The 11340-nt window shown below is 50.6% G+C and overlaps 1 protein-coding gene across 1 annotated transcript; it reads right to left on the bottom strand.

Moving 5' to 3' along the window:
- On the bottom strand, positions 1 to 7155 carry KPNA7 (karyopherin subunit alpha 7). The gene is made up of 10 exons (XM_064153603.1): positions 7048 to 7155; positions 6245 to 6382; positions 5620 to 5702; positions 5088 to 5356; positions 4536 to 4618; positions 3162 to 3425; positions 2609 to 2842; positions 2100 to 2282; positions 1290 to 1439; positions 1 to 205 (listed from the first exon to the last, which is right to left on the bottom strand). Exons 1-10 carry the CDS (start codon positions 7111 to 7113, stop codon positions 125 to 127), a joined length of 1551 nt encoding a protein of 516 aa, XP_064009673.1. The 5' UTR covers positions 7114 to 7155; the 3' UTR covers positions 1 to 124.
- Between the last annotated feature and the right edge of the window lie 4185 nt (positions 7156 to 11340).

Raw genomic sequence — 11340 nt, 5'->3', positions numbered from 1 at the left:
TACAAAGCCAGAAGTGCAATTTATTGACAAGCTCCAAGACAGTCTTTGCTCCTCTTGGTTTGGATGTCTGAACTTTACAAAGATACCTCCACCCACCAGCTCAGAGCTGTGTTGTGCTTCCCCTTCAGAAGTTATAGTCTTCCTTGTCCACAGAGAAATCATATAGTCCATCTTCAGTAGTCCCAGGCTGCAGCTCTGCACTTTCCTAGGAAGAAGTTGATAGCTGTTAGAGGTTCTGCATTGTACTAATGGTGCTCTCTGCACCAGAGTTTACCTGAAGGTTTTTACTGGTTTGTTTTGATTAAAAAAAAAATCTGCTGTAACAAGCTGTTAAGATCATTTTGACTAATAGGACCCTCTGAGGCCAGGCCAAGTCCTCCTGTTCTTCACAGCACAGTGAAGCTGCAGTGTCCCTGCATCTCAAAAGGCAGCCAAGACTACAGGCTCAGACATTGGAAGCAGAAGAATGGCTGGAGTGGCAGACCTCACAAATTACATAGCCTCCTTGGAACAACAAGAAGCCAGGATTGCTGTGGGTAGATGTTTCTGCTGGCATCCAGCCCTTCAGGAAGGTGCTGGTGCATAGGAGAGCTTCCTCTACATCTACACAGGGACTGCCCCAAGCATAGGGTCTGCAGGCAAGGGCTAAACCAGACATCTGCTCCCCATTACTGCAGTTCACAGCTGTACTGAGCCTCAGCTCAGATTTGCCAAACCTTTAAGCCTTTTTCCTGATGCTTCTCCACCCAAAAGACCAAGACCAACCACAGCATCTGTGACAGTCATGCTAGCCAGTGTCCCAGCCTCTTTTTCCATAAGTTCACTAGCATGAGAAGGGTCAAATAATCCAAATGCAACCTGAGCACAGTCATCAGCCAAGTAGGAGGCTTCCATTCATAGTGACAAGCTTGCTCAGCTCCTAAGGAGGAAGCTTTTCCACATTTGGTATTCATATCAGCAACTGCAGTAACTCCAGCTGATGCCAGCTTAAATTCCAGCAGCAAGATGCTATCGAGGCATCTCTCTTGTGCAACTCATCAGCTGACAACTCAGGGCTCTTACAGACCTTTAAAAACAACTGGAGCAAGCTGCAAGGACTACTCAGGTAGAGCTCTCTTCCTCCCCCCCAGAAAAAGGGCAACAATCAACCGAAAAAACCCTGAACAAAGCCTAAAAAGACACACACAACAGAACAACAAACCCTGTTCCAGCATCCTTAAAGTCTCTGCTTCGTTCCCATGTGTAATAGCTTCTTCTTTTCAGGTGGGAAGCAGCAGCAGCTCACATACCTCCCCAGAAAAGTATTTCTCCAGGATGTTCAGTGCGGATCGGTAGACCATGTTGTTGTCATGGGTTTGCAGGGCCTCGATTTTCTCCAGGCCATCCAATTCTTCCACCATCAGACAAAACCTGTCTATCTCTCCCAGCTTCTCAGCTGCCTGGAATAGTGGATAACCAGGAAGGAAAAGTTAGCCTTGTGTCAGTAGCAGGTCTTATGAGGTGGTCTTTTCTGGCCTTAATCTACAAATCAAAGCAGCACAGTTCTTGCCTTTATGGTCCCTGCTCAACCCTAGGGGTACAACTGTGTCTGTGAAGCATCCTGCTGGGGCTTACTGTACAGTGACTGGACTGCTGAGCAGACAAGCTGCCAAACCCTCCTCAGTCACATCCATGCACCAAGCAGCAGCAGGTGTGACCTGCCATCCACTCTTTGCAAAAGCCATTTCACTGGTTCAGAAGTTATGACAAGAAACAGGCTGCCAAGTGAGAGGCACAGACAGCAGCTGGCACAGACCCAAACTGAAACCTGCCCAGGACCACCTCAGCAGTCACATTTCTGCAAGAAACCTCTGTCCAGCTTGAAGGATTAACACAATTGGTTTCCAAAGTGTTCCTCTTCACCTCCTGTGACTTTAGTACTTCTGGAGGGGAAAGAGTCTTGTCAAGCCCTTTGGACAGCCCAAGAGTGTGCAAGAACAAGTTAGACAACATGAAGACCTCTCACTCCCACAGGGTCAGCAGCTGCTCTTCTGACTACAGTGTAAGCATTCAGCTTGCACCATGCTGCACTTTTGGAGAAGGAATATAAGAGATCTTACCAGGAAGAAGTTGGAGAGGGTATCCAGGATGATCAAAACAGTTTTGCTGTCTTTGGCCAAGAGTAGGTTGAACAAAGGTTTGAGGACCCCAGACTGGACAAGTTTCACCACCTGCTCCACAGTGCCTCCTGTTGTGAAGTTGGACACTGCCCACACACCTTCCCTCTGAGCTTTGAAGTCCCCCTAGAACAGCAGCACAGTGAAGGCACTCCCAAACTGTAGCATCCCTCTAAGATCAGTGCAAGGTAAGAACAGACATTTCCCTTGATTCAGTTTGGGCCAACCCACTTTCCCCAGGACACCTGGCAGAGCTGCTAAATGCAGCTTCAAGCCATGCTTTCATGAAGGTGTACTGCAAGTCTAAGTGCCAAGACTGTCCTAGGGATGTCAGCTCTGAAGCAGGTTTAGGTGGGCACAAGCAATTCACACCTGAGGAGGCATCATGGACCTCACTAAGATCAGCACTGCTTCTGCAGAGCTGTAGGAGCAGCACCACAACCATCCCTTACCTTCTCAAGCACCTCCACAAGAGATGGCAATAACCCAAAGTCGATGAGTTGCTGGATCTGATGACAAGGTCCTGCTGCAACATTACTGAGTGCCCATGCAGCTTCCTTCTGGATAGTTGGCTTTGCATGTTGCAGGAGACGGGGCAGGACACCCAAGAGGCCAGCATCAATGGCTGCCTGGGTCTGCTCATCAGTCCCAGTGACTATGTTCCCAACAGCACGGAGAGCTGGAGTCTAGAGAGATTAAAGATGAGTGAAGCCTTTACCTCAAGAGATACACACCAGAAATCCCAGCAAGATCCAAGTGCTTGATTCTTCAAGTGAGGGAAAACATCACAGGCAGTTACTGCTGTGTGTACAGACCCATGAACCCAGCTTGCTCTAAGCAGTCTGCAAGTCACAGCCAGATGAAACAGCAGAGGCTTGAGCAGCAACTAATACTGCAGTCTGAGAAGACAGCAGGGCACATTAAGCCACAGAGCAAGATGTGCTCTCTCTCTCAAAAGCTATTGCAGTAAGGACCAGAGGTTGGGGATTTAAGATTGTCTCCTACCATAACCATCAACTCTGGGCTGTCCATCAGTTCCACCAGCCTTGGGAGAATCCCTGTGTCCACCACGATTTGGATGCGATCGTTGCAGCTGTCAGTCAGGTAGGAAATGGCCCAGCAGGAATCAGAAACTACTTCCTTGTCCTCATGCACTATGAGGCAGGTGAGGACTGGCAGTATTGTTTTCATGGCATCCAAGGGAGGATAGGGGTTCTTGTTCCTGCAGAGGTTTGAGATCATCCATGTGATGTTCCTCAGGAACCCAACCTGAAACACAAGGGAGGGGTAAGATCCTCGCTGTTTAACCACCAAGAAAGAAGTGGTGTCTGGGTCCCTGTTAGGAAGGCTGCTTCTGGCTACAGGCTGAGGTTTGTTTGAAGGACAATGTTATCCAGATGAGTGGCTAGAGGAGTACACTCGCCTCCTCCCTCTCCCAAATAAACTCCCAATAGCAGCTTGTCACATCACTAGACCTGAAGCTATGACCAAAAGGTTCCAAACAGCTAATTTGCTGGTTCCTTGGACAAAGTTAGATCCTTCTTCAAACAGCTGGGATTCTCTCTTCCCCCCTGCCCAGTATTAGCAGCAAATTGTTCTGGAGTAGAGCACCTTGAGGATTTGATTAGGTTTCATCAGATACTTCATCCCAGTGAGGATGCTCCCAGGATAGCAGCAGAGCTATGTTCAAAGCATTATAGCTACCAAGTTGTGTGTATAGAAGCTGGTGTTTTATCATGTTTCTTCCACTTGGCTGCCTAAGAGACACGGACCAGCTGGGCAAGGAACACAGCAGCCAGAAATGCAAGTTCCCCCCCCCCCCCAAAAAAAAAACCACAAAGCCTAGAGGGTGTTTTCTTAACCTACACAAACCGTACAGCTTCTACCACACCCAGGGATGGGAAATCTGGAGGCTTCAGTACCACTGTTACAGCCCTCAAGAGCTTCTCAGCTCATCTTATACTTCTGAGTCTGTCCTCCTCCAGAAACTAGAACAACAGCAGTGGGGAAAGCATCATTGCAGAAGGTCAGAGAAGCCACAAGCCCAACTTTAGAGCTACCCAAAAAGCAGCAGGAGGAAGCTTGAAGGGCAAGTTCAGCCGTATCACATGCATAGGCAAGTCTGCCTTACATCAGTTTCATCTTACTCCTGGCTTAAGATGACCAAAGCTGGATAGGAAAGCTAAGAATAGAAAACATCACTTGACTTAAAGACTGCTTGGCATCCCCAGCTTTGCATATAGCCCAAAGGGCAGGGTCATTAAGCAGTTTAGGGTCTCATTCAGCGAGACCAACAGCTTGTGGTTCCTCAAATGATAGTCCACCATTCACCCATTACCCAAGTGATTAAGAGCTGTGAAGAAGATGAAGGTTATTTACTGGAGTTACAGGTGAAACCAGAGCCAGCAAGGGAGGAAGGACCTTGCAATTGATAAGAACATCTCTGTATAGAGGACCATCACCTGCACAGATGAAAAAGGGTTGTTTATTGCATCTGCCCAAGTCACAAGACACTCAACATCAAATTGCAATCAGACCTGCAGGCACAAGCCAGGCCTGGGTGACTGGGCTTACTCAGCCACAGGCTTTCAGGTGGGGAGGGTTTACCAGGTAGGCCAGGGTGTCATCATGGCTAGTGTGTGGCAGGCTAACCAAACATCCCATCCTGCTCTCCCTACTGACCACACTAGTGGGTTAGACCATCCCAGCAGGGTGGAGTCTTACAGTTGCCTTTGGCCAAGACTCTTATAGAAAGAACAGTCTCAAAACCAGGCCATAACCAGGTTAGAGGGGCTCAAGTGAGGCAGCAGCTTGGAGACAAAGCCGCAGGGAGATGAGGCTACCTTGAGGAGCACCAATACTTTTAGCTCCTCTGCACTGGTGTGGGCAGTGACCCTCTGATTGCCTCCAGGCTGGGAGACCTCTGCTTACCTGCAATGTTGCCCAGTGCCCACACGGACTGCTCACTAATGTGCATGTGTGGGGAGGACAGGAGGGAGATGAAGTGTGGGACAGCACCGCCCTCCACCACTGCCCTGGTGTGCTCCGAGGTGCCAGAGGCGATGTTCGTCAGTGCCCAGGCTGCTTCAAACTGCAGAGGAGCGTTGTCAGCATAGGTCAGGAATTCAACCAGCCTGGGGATGATCCCCAGCCCGATGATCTCATTGACAGGGGGGTCCTTCTGCCTGGACAGCAGTCTCCTGCAGGAACAGACAACAGCCCCCCGTGAGAATCCTTGCCTGGTGCGTGATGATCCTGTGGCCAGGTCCCTGCTGCAGGCACAATGCATGCAGCCAAGCAAGGCACACACCAAGCACCAGCCAAGGGTGGTTTGGGTTAGCAGGATCCTTTCCCCTTCAACTCTTCAAAGAGTTCCTCAAAAAGGAAAGTTCCTTCTGTTAACAGGACCCACCACAGCTCCACCAGCCACCTCCTCCCAGCACAGAGCAGCCAGGCAGCATACCTGGTGGCCTGTGTAGCCAGCAGCTGCAGCTCAGGGTCACTCCCATTCACACACTGAACGATTTTCTCCAAGGACAGCCGAACCTGTCACAGGGCACGACTGAGTCAGACAGCAAGCCAGGATTCCCTCTGGTTTAATCTTCAGAGTCAATCAGCTGTCTAGACCCCAGTCAGTCACCACTTCATATCTAAGCAATGTCTACTCTTTGTGCCATGCAGTTTCGAGATGAGGCAGAGGAAAAGAATCCACAAAAGCCTTTGAGGCAATTAATGCTTGTAATCAAGCACAGAAAGTCACTGACACCATAATGGACCCATGAGCTCACTAATTACCCCCCACTGCACAGGGAGCCAGACAGGAGCTTCACCAGCTCCCAGCAAGCTGGAGAACCAGCCTGTTCTACCTGCCATCAAGGGAAGCCACACAGGACATCATCTCCATGCAAAACAACACAGAGGAAGGCTGGGCAGTGCCAAACACTCCCCAGCACTGGGCATGGTGATCAAGGACAGCCTTGGCTATTCAAAACATCACTTCAGCTGGACCTCAGAGTGGTCCAAGTGACCTGGTGGTGGCCCCACAGTACCTCCTGCAGAAGCTGCAGCACTGATCCCACCCCACTCACCTCACTGGTTTCATCTTCACCTGCAGACAGGCTCTTGTCTATTGAGGTGACTGAAATGTTCCTGCGCTTCTGGAGCTGTTCATCCTTCTTGGCCTTCCGCAGCTCAACGCTCACCTCCACTCTCTGCCTGCGCAGGGCCTGGAGGGCAGGTGAAAGGCACCACCCGTTCCACAAGCAGCTCAGCCACACAACCCTCTGCCCCAAGCTTCCTACACAAGGCATCCAGAAAGTCAGCATCTGCTCTTGGGCACCTCCTTGCTACGGCCAGGAGGGCTATGGAGACAGGAATAAAGCCTCTCACTTGGTGCCTCCCAAGGCCATGGCTGCTGAGTGAGCCAGCAACCAGTGCACATTTCTAAAGCAAGTTTGCTGAGCCTCAAAGGTAAACCCTCATCCCCTCTGCTGACATAAGGCAAACTGACAAATCCTATGGTCTGACATTTCATACCAGCCCCCGCTCCATGTGGATAGCCATGCCAAGAGATCACCATGCTGGGCTTACGTCACCTTTCTTCCCTGGCACATTCACCAGCTCAGCATCACCCACCCGAACCTCAGGTTCCCCTTGCCTGTTCCACCACACCCCTTGCAGCCCAGCCAGCTCCATACCATATCTCAACAGCTAACTGAGCATCCCTAACAGCACAGCCATCCCCACCCCCCTCACCACACCACAGAGGTAGGCTGGGGGCAGTCACTCATGAGAAGCCTTCACTCACACACACTCTTGCCAGCAGGCAAACCCCCAGTGGGGGCCACTGCCCAAAGCAGAGGGCACAGGGGTGGTGAGGATTGGTACTTACAGCTGCATCCTTGCCCTTGTTCTTGAACTTCTTCATCCGCTCACTGTGCTCATTCTCAACTGGCATCTTGACAGGTTTGAGAGAGACACCAACTGAAAGCTTTCACACCTGTCTGGGGTTCAGAACGGAGCAGGGTCAGCTCACAACCACACCAGCAACATCCACCTCCATCTAGAGGGGTCTGAGACCCTTCTCCCCTCCCTCCCCCTACCTAGGCAACACATTTTCTCCCCCACCTCTCTAGTAAAGAAGATGGTGGAGATTCCTTGCTTTAAGTAGAGCTCAGTGTGAGCCTCACAGACTGCAGCTACACCACTGAGCTGGAGGTTAGCACCAACTATCACTTAACACCAGGCTACAAAAATTACAGCTGCTGCTGGAATCCCTTGAGGAAGCTGAGCACACCACTGCATGGCTACAGACACAGCACCTCCCCTGGTTCTCATCCCAGGGCTTTTAGACTTACCTGGGTGCAAAGCTCAAGCCTAGCAATTCTTCCTGCTTACAAAAGGATCAGCTTAAGGGCCAATAAGGACAAGTAGCCACATCCAAGCCCACACTCCCACCTCACCACACAGCCCATCTTGGTTTCTCACAGCAGAACACCCCCCAGGAAAGAAAGAAGGTTTTGAACTTGGTCACTTTGTGCCACTGCACAACTAAGCAAAGAGTTCAGGAAATCCAGTTGCTAGTAAGGATTGCCAGGGGACAACATTAGATAGGGGCTACTATATATAATTTAAGCTTTTCCTAGCAAGACAACCATCAACACAAATAAGAGCAGGTCTTCAGACAGCTTCTGTCAGAAAAAGAGGCCAGGTTTCCACCTAGCAGAAGCAGTGTGGTGTTTTCAGAGCACCAGGACTAAAGCCAGGCTGTGCAAAAAGCATACTCAGGAATGATTGCACAGAGGGAGGCCTCTTCACCTCCCCTCTAAGCTCACAGCAATCACCTGTGGGTCAGATCAGCCTCCAACAACTCACCTTGTTTCATCTTTAAGTGTAAGGATTTGGGCTTTTTCAGTCTTCCCTCTTCCTCCCTATCTCCTGCCTCAGCAGTCAAGGCTGGGCACCAGCAGCACCAGATCTCCACCCAGCACAGCAGCCAGCCACCAAGCTGCAGCCCTTTCCCACCTCAGAGGAACCAGAATGAGCCACCTCTTTGCTCAAGTGAGTTACACCTCCTGCCCTTAAGCCCTGCAGTCAAACCTCAAGATCTGCTTCTGCCTCCCTTCCTCCACTTTCCTTCCAACAGAGAACAGTAAAACCCCAAGAGGCCTCTCCTTTTTGGGAGCTTCCTCTGCCTCAGCAGAGGTTCACCACAACTCACACCAGCTGAGCAGGAGACACAGCATAGCTGCACAGCCCTCAACAGCCAGGAGAGTCCAGACAGCAGCTCCATACTCATCACAGAGTAGAAGCAAACAGTATCCCAGCACCCCAAAATCCAAGGAAACTCACTCACCTCAAATCTCTCTCATACCTCACTAGCCTCAGACTGCCTCTTTTATGGCCCACATGGAGCCACATCTCCTCTGGTTCTGCACCATGATTGGCTCTTGCCAGGACAGCCTCCCCATTATCCCCAGCTGCTCCTCTGCCATGACCACCTGGATTTAATCATCACATCGTTCAGGTTGGAGAAGACCTTTAAGCTCATTAACATGGCACTACCAAATCCACCTCTTGGAGATGTGGACAGCAGGATGCACCTGGAGGTGGATGGGCACTGATGCCTCTTCTCCTGAGCTGCTCTCCTGCCTGGCTTGCCCTCCTAATTTTTCCACCTCCTCTATACAGCTACACTTTGCCCACTTTAGCCCTGTTTGTGGGCAGACCCCTCACAGGAGATGCCAGCCTGCATCCACGTAGTGTCCTGTGCCATGAGGGATGGTCCCTATTGCTGTTCATGTGATTGGGAGTGCAAGGGACAGACGGCAAGGGGCTGCCCCTTTTTTGTCTGGGTGGCTGGAAGGTCATTGTAGGTGGTGATGGAGGCCAAGAGAGCAGCCACCTTTTGTCAGTGGGAACCAGGACCATGGAGTCAGGCAGTAGCTGAGGAGAATTAGCCAAGCAGAAGTTGCCAGCAGGATGAGACAGGATTAAGAAACAGGGAGCAGCAGCAGGTGCTGAGCTGCTGGCTGAGACAGGTAGCAGCCTGGCCAGGCTGTGGCAGGAGATAGCACGGAGAGAAACCCCACAGGAACCTCTTATCTCCATGAGCCCTTCAGATTTTGGGCAGGCAGGAGCTGCTGGGCTGTGTTATGTGCCTATCACAATCTCCACCAGCTTTAGTCAAGAGATGGTTTGCATTTATGCTGCCCTAGCACCAGTTACACACTGACGCTTGGGCTGCTTGAACAGTTTGTCCTCCTGCCCATCACACTGCTCTGACCAACAGAGGCCACAGCATCCCAGCTCTCAAAGCAACCACTTGTAGCAGGGCTTGGCTCCAGCACTGCAGGCAATTTGGGGGACTTGGAAGTGCTGAAGGAATCCAGGCTTTACAAGCCCTCCAAGCCAACATCCCTTCCAGCAAAGCCCTGCAAGACCCACTGTGTGTGTGCAGTGGTGCCAGCCTGGTCCTGCTGATGTGCAGAGGAGAAGCAGTGTTTGCCCAGAGGGCAGGGACAGCAGCTATTCAAACAGTTAATTAAAACCTGATTTTAAGTTACTTGACATCTTTTTTTTTTTCCTGAGGGAGAGCACAGGAATTCAGAGCAGGATCCTGGGCTTGCAGTTGGAAGCTGAGAGTGAGGTGGTGGTGGGATATGGGTGGGAGCATCACACACTGCTGAGGTCTGCGTCCTCTGCACCTCAGGAGGCACAGCTTGGACCCTCTCACCCTGCCAGCTCTGTACACAGAAGCCATCTGAAATGGGATTACAGGAGCTATGAGGACCAACTAGTTATTTGTGGGACTGAAAGGAGGTTGTAGTGAGGGGGGGGGGTATCAGTCTCTTCTCCCTAGTAACTAGGGATGGCCTCAAGTTGTACCATGGAGGTTTAGATTGAATATTAGGAACAATTTCACTGCTGCAAGAGTGGTAAAGCATTGGACCAGGCTGCCAGGTGAGGTGATGGAGTCACCATCCCTGGAGGTGTTGATAAAACTTGTAGAAGTGGTACTTCAGGACACGGTTTAGTGGGCATGGTGGTGTTGGGTTAAGAGTTGAACTTTGTGATCTTAAAGGTCTTTTCCAGAATCTTGATGATTCTGTGATTCTATTTCCAGCATGGATACCCATGGAAAGATGCTATGCAATGCCTAGGCTGTTGGAAATCATGGATTCAAACCCCAAAGCTGTACCAGTTCTCTCTTTCAAGGCAAATGGAGTGAGCTGCACAAAGGCAGTGGGGGGAGGTTTGAGCAAAGACTTTCAGATCAGCCTGGTGTGTGGGGGCACTAAAAAAGCCAGTTGTGCTAATCCTAGGTGCTGTATTTTTAAGCTTCAAGTGCCACCAGTTGCATTATCTTGTTTCTTGGCTGCTAGAGACAAGGAAAAAAATCACATTTCAATTGCTTTTTAATTCGACTTAATCTGGTGCAAAAGTCGGTGTGCATCCTCTAATTGTGCTTCCTGAGAGGTTTGTTTCTGCTCATTCCCAACCAGCCAAGGCTAAACCAAAACAGGCCTGGCTCAAGCTGAAATAGATGAGCCCTCATAACCTTTCCAAGCAATCTAATTAAATTGGCTTCAGATCACAGCCTGAGTAAAGTGAGGGCAGCCTGCTGCAGAGCCCAGACCCTGGCTGATGCTTCTCTGCGTGGACCAACCCAAGGTGCTGCAGGATATGGATGCTCAACAAGGGCAAGAGAAGTTTATCGTTATCCTGGGGTGCTCTTTGTCTCTTCCTTCCCTTTCCATTCCCTCTGCACCTGCCAAGTGCAATCAGTCCCACCCTGCTCAGTCACTCTGTCACTGCCAGGGAAGGAAGGGAGAGGATGGGGGGGAGAAGAGCACAGATTGATGAGCGACTCTCCCTCCCCTGCCTTCGCTTCACTCACTGATGGCATGAGAGGTGGCACCACCGAGCGCTCAGCCCCACGAGCAGGCAGAGGATGAGCTGGGCTGGTTTGAACCCCATGCTGAGGACACAGGCAGATCAATATGTGCCCAGTGGGAAGGGGAAAAACCACTGGTGGGAAAAAAAAAAGCTACCATTTCAGCTTTGGGTATAGTAAAAGGGTATCACAGCTAATGGAGAGGAAAGGAGATAAACCCCTGAATCTACATGACAGCGTCCCCTGAGCTCAGCCTTGTGTGCTCAAGCTGAAAATCCACATCGTGAC

The sequence above is a fragment of the Pogoniulus pusillus genome, chromosome 13, assembly GCF_015220805.1.
Source record: "Pogoniulus pusillus isolate bPogPus1 chromosome 13, bPogPus1.pri, whole genome shotgun sequence".
Classification (NCBI taxonomy): domain Eukaryota; kingdom Metazoa; phylum Chordata; class Aves; order Piciformes; family Lybiidae; genus Pogoniulus; species Pogoniulus pusillus.
The sequence above is the reverse complement of the archived record's forward strand: the minus strand, read 5'-3'. Positions and strand labels throughout refer to the sequence as shown.